Raw genomic sequence first — 22,952 nt, 5'->3', positions numbered from 1 at the left:
ACTTGAATTTTTCTAACCTCCCAATTGTTCTTTCATTATGAAACATTTTTATATTATTCCATGATCATGCAGAATTGGAGCAAGCATGATATCCTGTGATTTTAAAGTAGGTTCTATCAATTGGTTGCGCTTTGACTTTGTATTGGACCTGGCTTAAGTGAGTACACAAACACTGTCCAAGCAGGCACTCAGCTCCGGCAATAGATGTAAGTCGTTAGCTTAATGATTGCATTGATTCTTTGGTTAACACCCAAGTTTTTGAAAACTATGTGTATATTAGTTAAGAAATTGCATGTAATAGCTACTCATCAGAATGCTTCATGAATAATGGATAATTATTGTCTGAAAATTAACACTGTGACATTTTTAGTTAATTCAATTTAGTCATATTTCCATGTCCTGGGCATTGATTCAAAATTGTATGGTGCAAAAGAATGCAGAAACAGATGACTTTAGATTCTAGTGGTTGTTGTTATTTTCATTTCAAGAAGTCGATAGTTGTATGCTGTTCTGAATTTAATAATTTTGATTAGGATGTGAATTTATTTCTTATAATAAATTAAATTCCAGTTTTAGCCTGAGCTAGATAGTTTGACAAGATGATTTCCTGGGGGGTTTTAAGTAGTCTGGTGCACTATGAACTAAAACAATACTAAATGCTGAGAACACTCAGCAGATCTGGCAGCATCTGTGCAGAAAAACAAGTTACTAATTAAATGTTAATTATTTCTGTCTCCGTAAATGCCACTGGATCTGCTGGGTATATTTCTATTTCTCTTTCAGATACACAACACACAAAATGTTTGCTTTTGATCACATGTACAGTGAATTCTCTCTGTACAAAGAGGGTATAGAAGGGTAATTGTTAGTGCTGGAACTTATGAACCCATTCACTCCATTCATAAATTTATAAAGATAAAAGATCCAGATACATATGAATTTGTTCAAAACTGTGTTGTGACTTTAACACACAGTAAGAGTGCTGGGAAAAATGTTAATTGTAACAGTGCTCATTTTGTATATTCTGCATTTCAAAATGTCACATTTTCTTCACCAACTGACAAATCTTGAAAGCATGTTCCATGCTTGAATAGCCCATGCTTAAATATAATTAATCCTGTAACTAAACTAAATTTACTTTATTGTGGGGAGGAGATGGCCTAGAGGTATTATCTTTGGATTATTAATCCAGAGACCCAGGTAATGTTCTGGGGACTCTGGTTCGAATCCTGCCATGGCAGATGGTGGAATTAACAATCTAATGATGGCCACGACTCCATTGTCAATTATCGAAAAAACCCATCTGGTTCACTAATCTCCTTCAGGGAAGGAACTGCCATCCTTACCTGGTCTGGCCTACATGTGACTTCAGACCCACAGCAATGTGGTTAACTCTTAACTACCCTCTGGGCAATTAGGGATGGGTGGTAAATGCTGCCTGGGCGGTAAATGCTGCCCGGCCAGCAACGCTCTCATCCCGTGAATGAATAAAGAAAAAAAAATTCTTATCTATTGCATAAACAATACTGAATGGCACGCAGTTGGTTCCTGAATTTATCATGTTTATGGACCTGCTGAACTCACTAATGGGTTACACAAATCATTTTTTAAATCATTATGGATATTTTGCAATGATGAGATAGCAATCTAAATGAAACAAATGTCAAAAATATCAAAATAAACTTTCATCAATTAACTAAGTGTCACCTGACTCGAAGTTAGCAATTCACGGTTGAGATTAGGTATCTGTAATTGTTCCTGATAAATCTTTTTGGTTTCGGGGTTATGTTATAAGGAGGGTAATTATCTTAGTCACTTTTAGTTACCACAATTAGGCTACCACTTAATACATGTTGCTATTTGCACGAGGAGATTAATGAATGCGACGTCACTGCAGATTGATAATGAAATTACTTCCAGCTGAGTGCAGATACCTAATATACATTGTAAAACTTCCCTTTATTTTCTCTACTATATTCATCTCTGGAGGTTTTGACCCTTCTAAATGGGTAACGCTAAACAAAATCAGCAAGCGATTTGGACTATGAGGAGATGTCCATTCTACTGAGAAGAACTAATGTTATTGCTGTTATTACCCCCAAGCTAATGAAATTTTTACATGTCACTTCTAGAACATAGGAGTAGGCCATTCGGCTCCTCGAGTCTGCTAGGTCATTCGATATCATGGTCGATCATCTACCTCATTATTTTCCTCTGCTATCCCTTGATGTCATTCATGTCTGAAAATTTATTAACTTCCATCTGGAACATAATCTAATACTGAGCTAACACAGCCCTCTGGAGTAAAGAATTCCATAGAGTCAGTATCCTCTGAGTGAAGAAATTTTCCTTATCGCAGTACTAAATGACTGACCCCTTATTTTGAAACTATGCCTGGTTCTAGATCCCTTGCCAACTAGTAGAAACCCCTTTCCTGTATCTAGCATTTCAAGCCCTTGAAGAAGTTTGTAAATTTCAATGAGATTGCCTCTTGTTTCTCCTCACTTGAGAGAGTACAAGCTCAGCCGCCTCATTCACTCCTCACAGGATGATCCTACAATCCCAAGAAGTAGTCTGATGAACCTCCTCAGCAGCCTTCCTATGGAAGGTATATCCTTCCTTAGGTAATGGGCCAGAATTGCACACAATACTCCAGTTGTGGTCTCACCAAGGTTCATTACAATTGAAGTAAGATATTAGTACTCCCATAGTCAAATTCTCTTGTGATCAAAGCCAATGTACAATTTGCCTTTCTAATTACTTGCTGCACTTGAACATTAGCTTTCAGTGGCTTATAAACAAGGATACCCAAATCCCTTTAGACATTTTCTGATCTCTTGCATTTAAGAGAAGCTCTATATCTCTGTTCCTCCTACCAAATTGCATACCTTCACACTTATCCATGTTACATTCTATCTGTCATGTTATTGCCCATTCACTCAGTGTACCTAAATCCTCTTGATATCTCACAACACCCATTCACATCAAGCTTAATGGCATCTGCAAACTTTGAAATATTAAATTTGCTTCCCATATCTAATAATTAATACTGATTATGAAGAGATAGGGCCTAAGCACTGACCCTTGCACTACCCATATGCGAATCTGAAAATGATCCACTTGTTCCTACTACCTGTTTTCTTTCTGTTAATTGATCCTCAATCTATACCAGTAAATTACTCCTTCCCTCATGTACGCTAGCTATGTTTTTTAACCTCCAGCATTTGCCTTATCAAATGCATTCTGAAAATCCAAATACCACATCATGCTGTAAAATCCTCAAAAATCTCTAACAGGTTTCTCAAACATGATTCATAAATCAATGTTGACGCTGCACAAACAGATCAGTATTGATCTAACTGAAGGCAGGTCCTTGGCTGATTATTTGCTGAGGCTTCATCTTTAACTGTTTTTTTGATAGTTTTTGTCAGTGGTGATTTGCATAGTCCTCCACTCTCGGGAGCAGAGACTGAAAGCAGATCCAGGTCTAATTCAGCTGGAATAGGAATCTGACACGTACACCGCTGGCATTATTCTGAACCACAGGCTAACCATCTACTTAACAGATCTAACCACTTTCTCTTGAGTCTACACATCACTACAAAAGAAATCTACAATACTATACAATGGAGTCATACAGCACGGAAGCAGACCCTTCGGTCCAACCAGTCCATGCCGAACATAATCTAAACTAAACTAGTCCCAACTGCATGCTCTTGACCCATATCACTGTAAACCTTTCCTATTCATGTATCCATCCAAATGTCTTTTAAATGTTGTAATAGTACCCGCATCCACTACTTCCTCAGGAAATACATTCCACATGCAAATCACCGTCTGTGTAAGAAATTTGCCTCTTTTATGTCTTTTTAAAATCTCTCTCCTCTCACGCTAAAAATGTGCCCCTAGTCTTGAAATTCCCCATCTTGGGGCAAAGACAACTACCATTAACTCTATCTATACCTCTCATTATTTTATAAACTTCTGTCAGGTCACCTCTTAACCTCCCATGCTCCAGTGAGAAAAGTCCCAGCCTATCCAGCCTTTCTTTATAACTCAAACCTTCCATTCCGTCTACAGCTTGTTAATATCCTTCCTGTAACTGGGCGACCAGAACTGGACACAGTATTCTAGAAGAGGCCTCGCCAATATCCTGTACAACCTCAACATAACTTCCCAACTCCTATATTCAAAGGACTGAGCAATGAAGGCAAGTGTGCCAAATGTCTTTTTAACCATCCTGTCTATATGTGATACACACTTTAAAGAATAATGTACCTACACCCCTAGGTCTCTCTGCTCTACGGCACTACCCATTAGTTGGCCCTGCCATTAATTGTACAGGCCCTACCCTTGTTTGTTGTACGAAAATGCAATACCTTGCGTTTATCCAGATTGAACTACATCTGCCATTTTTCTGCCCTTTGACCCATTTGATCAAGATCCCTTTGTAATCTTAGAAAACCTTCTTCACGATCTACAATGCCACCAATTTTGGTGTCATCCGCAAACTTTACTAACCATGCCTTCTATATTTTCATCCACATTATTTATATAAATGTCAAAAGAGGACCCAGAACTGATCCCTGTGGAACACTGCTGGTCACAAGTCTCCAGTTAGAAAAGCAACCCTCCACCATTACTCTCTGTCTCCTGCCATTATGCCAATTAGCATTCTCACCCTGAATTCCATGTGACCTAACTTTACTAATTAGTCCACCATGTGAAACTTTGTCAAAGGCTTTACTAAAATCCAAATAAACAACATCTACTGTTCTGCCCTCATCAACCTTTTAGGTAACTTCCTCAAAAAACTCATTCAAGTTTGTGAGATACAATTTTACTCGCACAAAACTGTACTGACTATCCTAATCAATTTTTGCCTCTTTAAATGTCCATAAATCCTATCTTTTATAATCACCTCCAACAATTTACCCACAACCAAAGTCAGACTCACAGGCCTGTTGTTCCCTGGTTTCTCCTTACAACCTTCCTTAAACAAAAGGTACAACATTAGCCACCCTCCAGTCATCAGGCACCTCACTCATAGTTATAGATGATGCAAATATTTCTGCAAGTGGTCTCGTAATTTCCTCCCTTACTTCCCACAACATTCTGGGATACATTAGATCAGGTCCCGGAGATTTATCCACCTTTATATTCTCTAAGACCTCCTGAACTTCCTCTTCTATATTGTGAACTGCTTTTAAAACATCAAAGTTTATTTCTCTGCATTCGCTAGACTCCATTTCTTTCTCCACAGTAAAAACTGATGCGAAATATTCATTTAATATCTCTCCTTTCTCCTGGGGTTCAACACAAAGATGACCTCCTTGATCTTTAAGAGGCCCTACCTTCTCTTTAGTTACACTCTTGCTTTTAATGTATCCGTGGAATCTCTTTGGATTACCCTTAACCGCCAATGCTATCTCATATCCCCTCTTTGCCTTCCTGATTTTTCTCTTAAGAAAGCTCCTAGCCTCTTTATATTGATTTAGAGATTCAATTGAACCAAGTTGTCTATATCTAAAATAAGATTCTCTTTTGTTCTTGATTAGTACCTCAATATCTTTATTCATCTATTGTCCCTTAATCTTACCAGCCTCACCCTTCACTCTGACAGGAACAAAATGCCTCTGAACCCCGGTCATCACACACTTGAACGCCTCCCACTTGTCAGATGTCTTTTTACCAGTGAACAGTCTACTCCAATCAACTTTTGAAAGGTCTTGTCTCATACCAATAAAATTTGCCTTACTCCAATTAAAAACTTTAATTTTTATGGAAGGCTTATCTTTTTCCATAACCATTTTGAAACTAACAGAATTATGATCGCTGGACCCAAAGTGTTCCCCAACTTTGACTTCAGTCACCTGCCCTGCCTTATTGCCCAGAAGAAGGTCCAGTTTTGCTCTTTCTCTAGTAGGAGCATCCACATATTGATAAAAAAATTTTCTTCACAGAACTTTCTTTGGAAGAAATTTGCTTTGAAAAAGTTAGGAGAAAATTTCTGCTTCTGTTTTAATTGTAATGGAAGATATTCAAATATGTAAATATTTCAGACAGTTTCAACTTATTGCACTTTGCTATTGTAGTGAATATATTTACCAAATGTTATTTAATCTCTCGGTGTGAATACAGTTTTCACTGCCTATCTACTCTTGTAAGCAATGAGCTGAACAGTCCCTGTCTGCATTGTATGAATCTGTTCTATAGTTAACAGAAAGGTTGACTTCTTGGCAAGTGGCTCAATCAAATTTCATGAGTGGTTGGAAGTAATTCTGCAGTTTGCTTGTGTTTATCACCTGTCAGAATTTTAATTGCATTTACTGATAAGTTTAATAAACAGTAGGACACGATAAAAAGATATTGTCAAGTTGGGTATGACTTTCACTATACACAATTGTATCAGATTAAACTCTTACATTTTTGATTTAGAAATAAGCTGTCACAACTGTCAAGAGACATGTGTCAAGGAACGTCATATTAGATAAATTGTCTTTTCTTTTTTGTCATCTTCAACACCTGGTTTTGACAGTTGTGATGGTTTATTCCAAAACACATCAAAGCCATTTAATCTTGCATGACTACAAAGAGTTTTTATTTAATGAAAATCACCTGTAGGGCACAGAATCTTTCACAGGTTGCTGATAGATTTTGGATGTAAGCAAGTGCAATAACATTTTATTCAAGGTGAAAAGTGCCATTAGTTGGGTGTAAGAAACATTTCTTCTACTTTGGCCATTTGTTATCATTTAGCAACTTTGACATTTAAAAACAGCCTATAGAAAGTTTCCATTCAGCCATAACAATGTTTGCTGTGCTTGAGAAGTGTGCATTAGCTATGGACATGTTAGGGAAATTGTGTTGTGAGTACTCTGTGTGAGGAATTGGATTAAAGGTACATAATCATTTGGATTCCCCTTTGGAGGTAGGATGCTTCCATTCTAACAGGAATAAGCTGGATTCAAACCCAGATGCTAATTGTGAAAATGGTCAAAAAGGCTTTGGTGTAGAAAGTTTCTGGCTTACATTTTTGATTTTTAAAATGTATGTATAAATGTTAGCAGAATGATGCACAAAAATCCCTTCCTGCCTGTTTTTCAATTTCTACTCAACAAAATTCAGCATCCCTACATCAACTTCTATCCCTTAATGATGCTAACTTTTTTTGATGATGGTGCTGTTTCCTGCAATTTAACTGTGTAGCCTATTAGACCTTACTTCCAATTTCCACCCTTCTCTTGTCTTCACATGCTCTGTCTGACTTTACCCTTACCTCTTGACTTCACTGTTTCCATTTCTGGAAATGTTAACTAATGCTGACTCCTGTATCTAGCTTAACTGCACTTCCTCTAAGGTTATCCCCATTGTATTTGTTAGGACAAGGCAACCTCCTGCACTAACGCTCCAAGTATGTTCAGGATTTTTCATTCCTCCCACTACCAGGTTGATAATGGCACAAAATAGTGTACATTCCATTTCATGTGCCCCTGTTTTATTCCTTCTCCACTTCCAAGTGCCATGATAGGGTTCATCTTGACCTCACCTTCCACCCACATCAGCCTCCAAATTAAAGAAGGACCATCCTCAATTATTTATGACATCTCTGGCATGATGGTACAGAAGACATCTTCCTCTCCCTTCTCTTGCAATATTCAAACAGAGTAACTCTCAGGGCCCAATCTTCAGACACACTAAACAGCTTGTCCCTTTGTTATGGCATCTTTTCATCCAGTTGCAGTAAATGTAACATCCGACCTTTAACCTTCTGTCTTCTTTCAGTCCAATGTCTTGTTCCCTGTCCTCGGTGTTCCACTATCCAGATAAACCTTTTAGCCATTACACCTCTGTGCAGTATTGTTATAGGCCAAAGCCTTCCAAACAATTACCTTGTGTTCTTTTGTCCCTAAATTCCTTCATTGTCATGTAATCTTTTCCTCCGTAAAATGCTGTGAGTTGTTTTTTAAATGATGGGTTTCAACAATGGAGGGTCAGGAACGCATATCTAACCTGCTCAATGGTAGTGAGTTGACATTTCCAACATTATACTGAGGCTGTATCGTTTATTATTTATATTTGAATTTAGCATTAACTAGCCTAGTCTTTTTTTTAAACTTCAGGAAACCTAGTCCCTAAAGCTAGGTAAGGAATTGCTGGATCAGGAAGTGCTTTTCCACTTAGCTGTTGAATCAAGTGTGCCTGCTTGGAAAACCACCCACGATTGAACACCCATCTCCTGAGTCCATCCATTCTTCATCAACTCCCTGCCCAAACCCACCAAGGAGGTACCCAACCTCCACCCACTTCTTTCCATTTCCCTGTTGCCCACAAGCCTGTTTTATTTTGCTCCCGAACCTCCTTAGGGCCATGAACCCTTCTGGGTTTGTCACCTTCTCTGGAATTACTCTGTACTGGATTATGGAAGACAAGCTTGACAATCAAGCTCCCTTCTAGCTGGAAAAATCGTTCATCCACAGTGTGTGGGAGAGTCCAACTTCCAGTTTGCGTTTGCCTGTGCTGTGCTAGTTCTCCTATGCTGGGCGTGTCATGTTAAAATTTCCCTAAATATGCATGATTATTGAGTAGCAACAACTTAGAAGAAGTTGTTTATTAATTTACAAATATGAAGCCTTTGTAGGACCACCAAAGTATTGCAAACAATTCTTTTTGAAATTAAACACAAATCTGATTTTAAATGTACTTTTCCTGCAAATGGCCATCAAAGACCAATTTGAATAAAACATTACCTTTGCCAGTAGACTTCCTGGTTTTAAAATCTATCACCAAGATATATCACCAGCTTTTCTCACCTTGTCACATATGCCAAGTATTTGGTACCAATGGATTTAAATGGAGAAGGAAGATCTAAGAGCATATTTGAGTACAAATAGGCATGGCATGGATCCTATATATTTGGCTTGTGTTATTGCCTCCTTTGGGCCCATTCATTAATGGAAAATTGATGTCGTCATTGAACTGTTTAACTGAGAATGTTATTGAAATTTTAATTGGAAACGAAATACTACAAAGGAATACGGTTAAAATACAATAAAACAGTTTCTTTCAGTTTTTTAAAGGAAAATCAATAACTTAATTAACTGTAAATGTATTTGTCACACTAATTTGTGCAAATGGACTAGATTTTAGAAAAGCTTCCTGCTAATGTAAACAGAGTGAATGATAAGTTGGTGTAAAATAGGCAGAGAGTTGGAGTATTGGGACAAGAAAGTGGGATGTCAAATTGCAGGGCAATTTATTCAAATTTTAATTATGTACGTTACTACCATTTTGTTTAACTTTAGCTGAGCCATCAGGTTTGGGAACTCTCCAGTGGGATAACATTCATGCTATCTTAGAACGCACACGTGCAATTAGCCTTTCGAGACAAGATAGGAAAAGATTTTAAGGACTTAGAGATTTTTATGGGAAGCTCAGGTTTGCAATTTCAGTTTCTTGCATCCAATTGTGAACAGAATAGGTGGAAAATATTGTTTAAAAACAATTCTACAGTGGATTGTGTGAGGTTGATAGAGATACAGTGGCAGATACTCAAGGGGATTTTTTTTAGAATACACAGGCAGATATATGCCGACAAGAAAGAAAAATTCCAAAGTGAGGACTCGCTGTCCATGGTTAACTGTGACAGTTAAACATGGTATCAAACTATAGTAAAAACATATAATTGTGCAGAGAATGACTACAAGATTAAAAATGAGGGAAAAGTTAAGAGTACAAGAGAAAGCTGGCTAAAAATATAAAAACAGTAGAAGTTTCTATAGATCTTTAAAAAAAGAGAGTTAACAAAATGATCACTGATCCTTTGGAAAGTGAGATTGGAGAATCAATAATAGAACATAATGGCAAGTGAATTGAACAGGTAGTTTGCATTGGTCTTCACTATAGAGGATACAAGTTCCATCCAAGAAATAGCTGTAAATGGAAGAGAGGGAGGAATTCCAGAAAATTACAATCACCAGGGCGGTGATACTGAACAAATTGTTGGAGACAGGTAAAACCCGAAAGAACTGCAGATGCTATAAATCAGAAACAAAACCAGAAGCTGCTGGAAAAGCTCAGCTGGTCTGGCAGCATCTGTGAAGAAAAATCAGAGTTAACGTTTAGGTCCTGTTCTGAGGAAGGGTCACCGGACCCAAGATGTTAACTCTGATTTTTCTTCACAATTGCTGCCAGACCTGCTGAGCTTTTCCTGCAACTTCTGGTTTTGTTGGAGATAGGTGCCCAGTCCAGATGGACATCAACATAGGGTCTTGAAAGAAATGGCTGCGGTGATAGTTGTTGTGTGACGCTTAATTTTGCAAAATTCTCTAGATTCTGGGAAGTTTTCATTATATTGAGAAACAGCAATTTATTTGAAGAGGGAGGGACAGAGAATGTTCTAGCAGGCTATATGTAGTCCACAGGCTGTGAGTTAGCTCCCTGATCTAAATGGTGAGAGAATATTGAGATCTGAGATACGGAGGAATCTGGGATGTCCTAGTGCTTAAGTTGTATATAATTAGTATGCTGGGTACAGCAAGTAATTTGGAAAACTAATAGGATGTTCTTTTTTTTTATTGTAAGAGGACATTATGTTTCAGTGACAAAGGGCATTGATGAGACCACGTCTGGAGTGCTGTTTGTAGCATTGTTCTAACATTTAAAGAAGGATGTAAATATGTTGAAAGCAGTCCATTGGAAGTTTCCTAGATGGATACCTGGAATGGGTGGGTTGCCTTATGAGGAACGGTTGGACAGGTAAGGCTTATATCCACTGGAAGTTAGAAGAGTAAGAGGTGATTTGATGGAAACATAAAGGATTCTGGGAGGTCTTGACAAGGTGGATGTGGAAAAGATGTATGAGAATCTAAAACTAGGGGTTACAATTTAAAAACAAGAGACCACCAATTTAAGACAGGGATGAGAAGAAATGTTTTCACGCAGTGGATCATAGGTTTCTTCCTAAAAGGTAGTGAAAGCAGAGTCTCCGAATACTTTTAAGGCAGAGTTGGATAGATCTGGATAAGGAAAGGGGTGAAAGGTTTTCAAAGGTAGGCAGGAATGTAGAGTAATCAGATCAACCATGATCTTGCTGAGTGGTAGAGCAGTCTTGAGAGGTTATGTGACTTACTCCTGCTTGTGATTTGGATGTTCACAGAGTTATTAAATCATTTTGTACAGATTTATGACCATTTCTTTCCAGTTGTACAGGTTAAAATGAGATAAAATATAATTTAAAAGTTCAAACTTATTTTGAAAATGAATTTTGATTCTTAACCCAATTGCATTTCATACCACTTCTTTCTTTCCTTAACCCAAATAGTTCTATTTTTCTCAATGCCAAAAAAAATCCTGTCGGTAAACATTGGATCATCTGTTCCATATCTTGTGAGGATGTTGTGTTAATGACTGCTTCAGAATAGTGCTGTTTAACTGGATTGAGATTTTTGATTCTAAATATATGATTGGATCATGTAGATTTGCATATCCAATGAAATGACTCTGCTTCCACACAGCTGCTGCTAGGTAAGCTTGGTTCAGGTGTCTCGATTGTCCTACAGGGAAAAATTAGGGAATCACTGACATCACTTTGATTATCAGGCAGCACAATATTTACTAACTCTGTTTAGCACATGGTTGTGTTTATTTTCTAAAAATGTATGTCTTCATCATAATAAGAGAACATTGGACAGATTCAAATGTGGGATAATTAATTTTCTGTTAGAAAGGATCTAAAGAAGATATAAAAGTAATTGCGCGAAAAAATGTAGTTTCTATTTTTACATAACGTGTTACACGCCAAAACAGTTGGTGAAATTCTGTAGTCCTTGCTCTTAAATCTGATTCAATTTAGTTACAGTGTGGTGTCTCAAAATTATTTTTTCTACTTTATCCTTTTCTTTCTTTGTTACTTTTTTATTCATCTCTTTAGCTAGCTCACATCCCATCCCATCTCAGCTCTTGCCTCGGAGAGTAGGTAGACAACTGGTCACCAGTACTGATTCAATATTGCTTTGTGACCAAAAATGTGATCTGCTACTGTTCCATCTCAACTTGACACTGCCCTGAAATAAATTGATTATATAGCCACGAATGAGGGTTTCACATTTGATCAGATAAAATATTTAATGATAAATGCATCCCTTTGAACAAGAAGAAATAACAAATGTTCTAGAAATATATAATACCGCTGAAAAGGTAGATATATATTCAGGATACTGGATTCAGTAAATTTATTTATTTTTTGTTTGTTTTTAATTTCGCATTTGTAGATCAAAATCTATACTCAGGCTGAAGTAAGAGTCAGTCCAAAGATAAATATTCTGTTTGGCACTAGTACAGTAGAGCATGATCAGATGTGTCTGCCGCAAATTTAACTGATAGATGGTTTGGCATCTATTCAAATATTACATCATTTAAAATAAGAGTAAAACTGCTCTTCAATTTGCCATGCATTATTCATACACAAGTTGCTTTGTTATTCCTCCTCACCATTTTCTGTATGAATTATTTCATGATTTTTGCTCCCTGGACCGTACTTCAAAAAGTCATTGCAGACTCATCAAGTATACTTAAGCAGTAGATCTCTGATCAGTCTTCAGTCTAACAGCAATGTCAATCACAATTACTATTTTTCTAAATTTATATTTGAGATGAAGCATTTCTATGTCCCAAGGTAAACTATTTTTTTATATAAGCAGCTGCCGTGTTGTAATATTACCCTTTCTAAGATCTCAGCTGCTTGATATTCAGGGATTACAAAAGACAGAGAACGTCAATGATTGGAGATAATTAAAGGTGCGTTGGCACATCACTTGGGAGTTTTCAGACAGAACTTATTCCCGGAACAACCAGATTCAAGATTTCCACTATCACACTACGCCGTTACTTGGCACAGAATATTCTAAACTGCAGCAGATACAGTGTTACCACAGCATAATTTTCATTTTGTATCTATTTTCAGTTACTACTCTGCAAAATAATCTGTGTGAAATATCAAATACGATTCACAAAACATTGCTATTTCTACACTAATTAGATAACTGCACTTCTTCTGATGCTTCATGAAAATTACTTGCCCTGTATGTCATGAGCCTTACTTCCCTTTAAACATTTTTAAAATTTATTTTTGAATGTAATACACTTTGCTGTTAAAATAGGTTTATGTTTGGAAAAGTTCTAAAAAACAACAAAACGAATTAGAGAAGTGTTACTTTGAAGGTAAACTTTCAAGTAATATCAAGCAAGAGCTTCTTTAAATATATAAAAAGGAAAAGAGAATAAGGCACAAAGGCCCCTTGGAGAATGAGGGTCCAAAATAATGGGGAGCCAGGAAATGGCAGAAAAGTTGAATTGATACTTTGCATCAGTATTCATAGTAGAAGACACTAATTACATTCCAAACATAAGAAAATAATCCAGTGACCAAAGGATAAATACAATAACTATCAGCACAGAAAAACGTACTAGGGATACTAATGTGACTAAAGACCGATAACTCTCCTGGATTTTATTGGATGCATGCTAGGATATTAAAAGAAGTAGCCACAGAGATGGTGGATGCACTGATAGCAATCTTCCAAGAATATTTAGATTCTGGAAAAGTCCCAGAAGACTGGAAAATTGCCTATGTAACACCTTTATTTTGTACAGGAAGGAGGCAGAAAGAGGCCAGATAGTTTAACATCTGTATTTGTAAAAATATTAGTGTCTGTTTTAGCAGTTTAAGGATATGAGATATGTCATTTAGAACTGAGATGAGAAGTTTCTTCACCCAGACGGTGATGAGCTATGGAATTCTCTGCCACAGAAATCAGTTGAGGCCAAACATTGAATATTTTCAAGAATGAGTTAAATATGGTTCTTAGGGCTAAAGGGATCAAAGGTTTGAGAGAGAAATTGGGAACACGGTACTGAGTTCAGTGATCAGCCATGATAATATGAATGCGCTGAATGGCCTACTCCTACTCCTATTTTCTATGTTTCTATAAAGAATGCAATAACAGAGCATTTAGAAATGCATAACGTGATCAAACAAAGTTTACATGGCTTCATAAAGGGAAAATCATGCCTGACAAATTTGTTAGAATTCTTTGAGGAGTTAACGAGCATGATAGATAAAGGGGAAGCAACGGAAATAATATATTTGGATTTCAGAAGCTACTTAATTAGATATCACAAATTGGGCTACTTAATTTAAAAATTGCCCATAGTGTTGGAGGCAGAACATTAGCAATGAATAGAGGATTGGCTTACTAATATAGAAGACAGGTTTGCAGCAAGGGGGACATTTCAGGATGGCAACTTGTAACTTCTGGAGTGTCATCAGGATCAGTGCTGGGCCATAGCTTTTTGTAACATTTATTAGTTCGGATGGGGCAAGTTAAAGTACTGTAGCCAGCTTTGCGCATGGCACAAAAATAAGTGGGATGGCACAAAGAGTCTGCAGGGGTATATAGACACATTGAGCAGATAGGCAAAAACTTGACTGGTAGAACATAATGTGGGAAAACATAAAGTTATTCACTTTGGCAGGAAGAACAGAGGAGCTTAATACTTTTTAAATAGAAGGCTATAGCACAGAGGGATTTGGGAGTGCCTTATGGATAAATCACATAAAGCTACCATTCGAGTACAGCAGGTAATTAGGAAGGACAATGGAGAAATTGGCTTTTATTTCAAAGCAGATGGAACAGAAAAATCAGGAAGTCCTGGTAAAACTATATAAGCCACTAGATGGATCTCACCTGTAATACTGTGAACAAATATTGGTTCCCTTATCTACAGAAAGATATATTGGCATCAGAGACGATCCAGAAGGGGTTGCCTACATTGATCCTAGGAATGGAGGGACTGTCTTATGAAGGGAGGTTGAGTAGGTTGAGCCTGTATACTCACTGCAGCTTAGAAGAGTTTAGGCAACGTTATTGAAGCAAAAAATATTCTTAGGGGATTTGACAAGGTAGATGTGGAAAGGTTGTTTCCCTTTGTGGACTAGAGGGCACAATGTCAGAGTAAAAGCTCACCCATTTGTGACGGAGATGAGGTGGAAATTTCTTCTCTGAAGGTGGTGTAACAACGGAATTCTTTACTGGTCTTTCTTATAGAGCCAAGTGTGGAGTTCAGGCATTTGCAGCTATGTCCCTTTCAACTCTAGTTGTTCAGAATTTCTTTTTCAAGGAAATGTTTAACTACAATCTTAGAACGCTCTTCATTCCATCCAGCTTCTATGGACTGGTGGAATTTAACCAAATACAGCAATGCAACTTAGATTGTTTCAATGTGAATGTTCTGTTTGTTTATTTTCTGAGCACCTAAGTGATGAGCACATGTTTCATGGCATAAATAATTGAAAACTATTTTCTTTGATGATCTGAAATCGATAAAAATATTGATCTCACCTAAACATTACAAGGTTGAATGGTTTAATCATGATTCAGGTGTGGCACTATTCCAAGTTTTCATGTTATTTTTTTCTTTACATTTAGCATTTTTTTACAACTTACTATTTATCCATTGGATAGATGATACCTATACTAAACATAAATAGGCCTATTTCAATTTGCTACTTAATTCAGTTATGTGCAAAGACTATAGAAAAGAGGAAATTGATTTTACATATTTAAACACACGAACTTATTGGGACAGCTTTAGTTTTAAAATGAAATAGGTTTTGCTGATGTGAGATATTGGGATCATTTTTTAAAAATTAGAATTGTTTCTTGATTGCCTTTTCTAATTCTTAATTCTGCAGTTGCCAAAAGAAAACCACCTATGTTGTGCACATATGAACAGTTAATCACCACACAAACATGCATATTACCTCATTTATCTCTTCTTCTGTGATAATACTGGTACAATTACTGCTGGAGATGGAATGAAAATCTCTCTATTAGAAATTATAAAACTAATGAATTTTGTTCTCTATGTTCAGAAGGGTAAATATTTTACACCATTGCAGAGAAATTGACTGCTAATTAGCTGTTTAACACGTAGGTACAAAGCCGAATTAAATTTTAAAACAGAATGTAACAAAATAAAAATTCAGGTTATCTTTAATTTCCAGTACTTTAACCTATTAAAATTTGCAACCAGTTCTTGCCTGATTATGAAAGAATAACCAATTTAAGTTATCTCTGTTCCTTGAAGAATTAGTTGCAAGTTGTATAGTATGAGATTTGTGAATCAGTCTTGAAGCAGACCTTTCAATCCTGGTTCTATATGTAGTTTTACATGGACGTTGTATATCATCGTTCTTTCAACTTACATGGACCTGTTCTGTTGGTTGGACAGGACATGTCCAGGGATGTATTGGAGGAGTCTGTGAATTAACTATCAGACATGTTTCTGTCAGTTTGACGTGTCAGGCTGTTAGTTGACTAGTCTGCGCTGAGTCAATTTTGGCACTAATGCCCAGATGTTAGTGATGATAACTCCTCAGGGACCAGGCAGGGTGTGCTTTTGTAGTTTCTACTACCTAGGTTGAAGACGGATGTTCCATCAGTTTTGCTCTTATTCAACATTTTTTTTAATTGTTTGATATAACTGGGGAGATGCTTAGCATTTGAGAGGGTAGTTAAAAGTCAGACACATTGGTGTGGGTCTGGAGTTGCATGTAGGACAAAGTATGTAAGGAGTGCAGAAATTCAGCTGAATATCAAAACAATCAATGTTATAGTCTTCAGCCCCCATCATAGTCTTAATTTATAATAATTTCATCCTCTGCTGGACCACTTGATCAGGCTGAACCAGACCATAAATAACATTGGAACCCTGTTTTAGCCAGAACTCAACTTTATTTTATCTGTCACCAGGTTTATATGTATATTTTACAATGTTTATATAATCTTCTAGCGAGTCTCCCATTATTCACCTGATTTTAACTCCAGTTTAGGCAGCCCTCACTGATTTGTATTGACTTTCTGTTCCCACAGTGCACTGAACTTATAATCTTCCTTATTGATAAATCTTTCCATTGCTTTGTTTCATTTTAGCTCTATTCTGTCCTCCTGGATTCTTCTTTCTTGCAATTCTGAAATTTCTTGTGTCCCATCTCTCTTTGCCTTCTGTTAGTTCAGAAATCCTTCAATTGAATCAGTCCCACTCTCTGCAATTCACTAAACCTCCTCACTGCTTCCTCCATCCAGCTCTTTCAATAACTTTTTCAGTCACTCTGCTCACATTTTTATGCCTTTTGATTCTACCCACTGCCTGCATCATCCCATAAAATTCCTGAATATGTTTACCATATTGAAGTTGTTCTTCAAATATGAATATCAGCAACAGGCCATTCAGGACAGTTGAGCCGTGTTGGTGGTCCTGCTCCATATGAGCTTCCTGTCACTTCTCAACACTTTCTTTTGCAGCACCTCACCTTTTTCTTGCCTGTATCATTTGTCCCTTTACAAATTTTATTTCATTTGCTCCAGGATATCCTATAGCTTTTTTATGAGGTAGACAGCACCACCTTTCTCACTCTCAATCATAACTATAGAGAGGATACTATCAATCCCCCCAGTTACCTAATCTGTTGACTCCACTCTTCCTATTCTGATCACTCCCTCCTTCTCTCCCTCCCCACCCCACCAACCACAGGTCTCTGGGCTTCTGCCCTTTCTCCTGACTGTTTTCTGTTCCATTGTGCCACGATTAACATTCTGGTTATCAATCCTGAAGACTGCATTCTTACCTTGATGAGTAGTAACTACACTGTATCTGTAGGTGAGCACCAGTATCTCCACCCGCTGACGTATAGACATACACTCCATTTCCTGTATCTGCGTTTTCCTTTGTATTATTACTGTTGTTTGGCAAAAAGTATTCAAAAAATTCTTTCTCCCCGCTTATATAATGAAGTAACTTGAACTCATATTTCAGCTCAAAAACTCTGTGCCAAATTCACTTAAGCCAGAAAGTAACTGTAGATTTGGCAATCCAGTAGAGTATTACTGTCCACACATTCCCACATATTACAGTTTCAACACATTGCCTACACTTCCATTTCTCCTTTTTATTTATTGATGACTATTAATTTAGTTACAAATATAACGCAATTACTTGAGCTCTAGTTTATACATAATAAATGGCTGTAACTTGATTTCAGATTAATTTGTACCCTATTTATTATCTTCTTTATTTTGTTTTCTCAATTCCTGTTTATTATCGTATAACCCAAACAATAAACAGTTGTGAACAGAGATATCAGTGCCTCCAGTCACCTTAGGCAATGTGTTGAATCGTTCAACATCTTTCCGAAGGGTATTGATGTCTCCAGTATTATGACAGTAGATATTGATACCACCAGTAGCATTGGCACTGTCATTTACTTTAAAGCCTTCCACTGAAATCAGCAGTTCCAGCAGCACTTTAGTTTGCCTTGTTTTCTTTCCAATGCAAGTCTATTTTGCCAAAGAAAATAATCTAGCATTGTCCTCCTATTGGCTTCAACATACTTAGAACATTCTACCTTTTATAATGATTGTAATGCTATTTTAAAATAACTTTTCCCTCAGCTGAGCACTCGTGATATTTTCTATTTTAAGAGCTTTATCATTGTTTCCGTTTGTTGACGATGACATCATAATATTGTAACAGTCCCCGTATTTCAATTGGCTAATGATATCTGTCACATATTTCATCAATAGGAACACAGCAGAAGTAGGCCATTCAATCCATCTCACTTGCTGTACTATTTAACATAATCATGGCTGATCAAACACTTCAATGCCTTTTACCCATACTTTCGCCATAACCCTTAATGCCATTGGTAATTAGAAATGTATCAATCTGTACTTAATTTTACCCAAAGGTTGTGCTTCCATAACCCTTGGGGTAGAGAATATCTACACGTTAATTCTATCTGTATTTTAGTTGATCAACTATTACATCATACATCCATTAAATCATTACAAATAGTGCATACTCTGTTGTTCTCGCTGATGTGAATCATACAGTGCAGTTCAGACATTTTTGAAAAAAACCTACTGAAGCAGGTTTATTTTTAGGATTGTTAGAACTGTTTGCAACTTTTAACACAAACAAAATTCCCAAAAGAGATTTTTAGGTTTTATTTCTAGTTTCCACTAGCTTTAACTCAACAGTAATATAATGAATCTATTAAATACAGACATAAGCTCTTTGTCCTTTCTCCAAAGCTCTGCAAATGTTTTTCTCTTCAGGTACTTATCCAATATTCTTTCGAAAGTCACAATTAAACCTGCTTTCCACCACACACTCAGATGGCAGATTTCATTTCATAACCATTCATTGCCATTGATGTCCTCTGATTCTAGATCCTGCCTACAATGGGAAAAGTTATCTCGGAGCACGCTGTCCATGATAATTTTAAACACCTCTATTGAGTCTTATCTTGGTCTTCCAATGTTAATCGAATAAGAATAATCTGATCTATGCTAGCAGTTACACCAGGCACACCTAAAAACAAGGTGTCAACTTGAAGCCACAAAACAGGACTACTTTGCATGCCAAACAGCATAAGCAGCAAGTGATAGAGCCAAGTGATTCTACAAGCAGTTGATTATGTCTAAGCTCTGCAATGCTGCCATATCTAGTCATAAATGGTGATAGACAATTAAACAACACAATGGAGGAGGAGGCTCCACAAATATCACCATCCTTAATAACAAAGCAGCCCAACATTATCAGCGCAAAAGCTAAGACTGAAGCATTTGCCATGCCTTCAGCCAGAAGTGCTTGATCTTTCCCAGAGGTTCCCAGAATCATTGATGCTTGTCTTCAGCTAATTTAGTTCACTCTGCGTGACACAGTTGGAGGCACTATATGCTGCAAGGGCTAAGAGTCCAAACAACATTCCAGCAATAGTACTGAAGACTTATGCTCTAGATCTTGCCATACCCCTAGCCAAGCTGTGCCAATACAGCTACAATACTGACATCTACATGAACATATGGAAATTTGTCCAGGTATGTCCTGTATACAAAAAGCAGGGTAAATCCAATCCAATAAATTGGCCGCTCATCACTCTACTCTCAATCATCAGTAAAGTGTGGAAAGTGTCATCAACAGTGATATCAGGCAGCATTTACGTAGAAAAAACCAGCTCACTGACACTCAGTTCAGGTTCTGTCACTCAACTCCGGACCTCATTTACAGTCTTGGTCCAAACCTGAACAAAAGAGCTGAATTCCAGAGGTGAGGTGAGAGTGACTGCCCTTGACATCAAGGCTGCATTTGACCAAGTGTGACATCAAGATGCTTAAGCATAATTAGACATCATTGGATATCGGGGGAAAATCTCTCTCCATTGGTTGGAGTCATATCTGGCACAAACGAAGATTGCTGTGGTAGTTGGAGGTCAGTCATCTCAGCTCCAGGAGTTCCCCAGAGTAGTTTCTAAGGCCCAACCATCTTCACCAATGACCTTCTCTCCATCCTAAGAACAAAAGTGGGAATATTCCCTGATGATTGACAATGTGCAGCATCATTCACGAATCCTCAGATACTGAAGCAGTCCATGCCCAAACCCAACAAGATCTAAACAATATCTGCCTAATCTGACAAAGGTCAAGTAACATTTGCTTCACACAAATGCCAGGCAATGACCATCTCCAACATGAGAGAAACTAACCCATCAATTCTTGGCATTCCTGGATGAACGCAGTTCTAACAACACTCAAGAAACTTGACACCATCCAGGACAAAGCAGCCTGCTTTATTGACATGATATCCACAAACATTCACTCTCTGTACCGCTGACACTCAGAACTTTACCAAGTCTTCCTGGACAGCACCTCCCAAACCCACAACCAATGCCATCTAGAAGGACATAGGCAGCAGATACATGGGAGCACCACCACATCCAAATTCCCCTCAAAGCTACTCACCATCTGGACTTGGAAATCCATCACTATTCCTTCAATACCTGGGTCAAAATCCTGGAATGCCCTCCCTAATGATATTGTGGGTGTACCAACACCAATTGGACTGTAGCAGTTCAAAAAGGCAGCTCACTACCAACTTCTCAAACGCAATTACAGATGGATATTAAATGCCGGCTCACCCAGCACATCCCATAAGTGAATTAAAAAAGATAATAGGTATCACATAAAAACTCAGTGATAATTGTTTCTGTTAAATGTAAGAGACTTTCTAAAGTAAATCACGAGCAGATCCCATCCACCACTGTCTGGCTTGCCTAATTTCTTACCCTCAAAATGTTTATTTGCATAAAATCCAGTCATATCAAAACTGCTTTCTAACTAGTTAGAAGCATAGAGCACACAAAGCATTTTTATCCAGTGGCTTTTTGTACATGGAACACATGTATGATTCATTAAACACAAAAATTATGAAATTCTTCATGACAGTACTGTGCTTAATCAGCATTTGAAACTACAAACCTAACAAGTTTCTAAGATAGGTTCAGCCTAAAACATTTGACACTTAATAAGTGGGGCTATTGAGTGCTGAACCTCAGGACTGTGTAATGCAAGTGAATATTCGCACAGAGTAACTGTGCTGTGGTAAAGGTAAAGTGTCTTAAGTAAGTTGTCACTCAAATAACATGAACTATAGCTCTAAAATATTACTTTGTATATGCCTGTATATCAAAACAGTAGTTCAATAAAGAGGTTTCATTGTGTAACATGTTGTGGATTTGATACACTTTTCTAAGTGCCATATATACATGAATAATTTATATTATCACACAGGGCAAGTAAAATGAATGTCTTGTTTGGTCAGCATTGGGAGGTACAAGTGGGCTCTGCTACTTAAAGCATTTTTCTTATATCAATCATCTACACTGAGATGCGTAATGTTTTTATGTTTCTCATTATGATTATAACTGAATCTAATGCTGAAGCTCATGGGGAATTTGTAAATCCCCCATGAGCTTCAGCGTTAGATTCTCTACATGAATAACTTTTATTCTTGCTCTGACTATGCAGCAATTTCTAGAATAAGTTCTAATTGTTGTAACGTTATCTTCATGTTAGCTTTTGTCTGCCAGTTATGCATAATTTCCATATTGTAGCCATTTGTTTCATATTTGGTTATGAAAAGCTATTGTTTAAACACTAAAAAAAAGGAACAGTAGACAGGATCAAGCAAAATGTTAGGGTTTTGTATAGTTTGGTACAGGTTTAGTAGGAATCAAGTAAGTAGTCTTGAACATACACGTAGTAATGCTAACATTGAGGGACATGATGGAAAGATAGCAGCCACTAAGGAAAAGTGCCTGCAGGTCACCAAAGGCAATGTGTAGATGCAGAAGAGCAGGAAACCTTAGGCGAATTTTTAGAAGATATCAAACCATTATTGCAAAGAAGGAATAAGTGTAATTTCTGGTGATACATTGATTGCATTAAAGCAAGCCATAGTGCCATCACATGAAATGGACTGACAACATTTAACAGCAGTGTAGGAGTGGGATTGGAAGAGACAGAAACAGCTGAACAATAATCTCATTCATGGAGATAATGAAATGCATGAGCTTTTCACTTCATATTGGTGGTCAAACTGGAGGTGTGCAGCAAGGAGTCTGACAAGGTAGACTGTTGAGGAGAAGAGGATCTTTAATTAACAAAGAGAATTAAAACTGATGTGTTGAAGACCATCTAAACTATTGAAAGACCTCTCGACCCAGTAACTCGTCTGCTTAACATGTTGATGGCTGAACAAGGAATTACAGATTGTAAGTCTACCAAAGTTTCTCTCATAGCAGCAAGAAATACATTTCTCAAACCTGGGACAACTTAACAACACTCACAACAAAAAAACCTGTGGGTTATTCACAGAGCAGAAGAAATGATTCTGCCCAAAACGAGGAAATGCTTGGAGATATCTACATATATTCCTTGACCATTCTCAAAACCAAAAATACTCTTAAATATAAACTTAAAAAATAAAACCCCATTGCACCACGATTCAAGCATTAAGTTAATTCTGAGATAACAAGGTGTAGAGCTGGA

At 37.3% G+C, this 22,952-nt stretch overlaps 1 protein-coding gene across 1 annotated transcript in view; it reads left to right on the top strand.

The window, feature by feature from the left end:
* Positions 1-22,952, top strand: part of fbxw8 (F-box and WD repeat domain containing 8) — a 135,616-nt gene that overhangs the window by 79,876 nt on the left and 32,788 nt on the right. Inside the window, exon 7 of the mRNA XM_048611708.1 lies at positions 4,081-4,116. Within this exon, the coding sequence (XP_048467665.1) occupies positions 4,081-4,116 (36 nt within the window). The remainder of the gene's footprint in view (positions 1-4,080; positions 4,117-22,952) is intronic.

This window comes from Rhincodon typus, chromosome 24 (genome assembly GCF_021869965.1).
Source record: "Rhincodon typus isolate 14 chromosome 24, sRhiTyp1.1, whole genome shotgun sequence".
Classification (NCBI taxonomy): domain Eukaryota; kingdom Metazoa; phylum Chordata; class Chondrichthyes; order Orectolobiformes; family Rhincodontidae; genus Rhincodon; species Rhincodon typus.
This window is presented reverse-complemented; position numbering and strand designations above follow the sequence as displayed.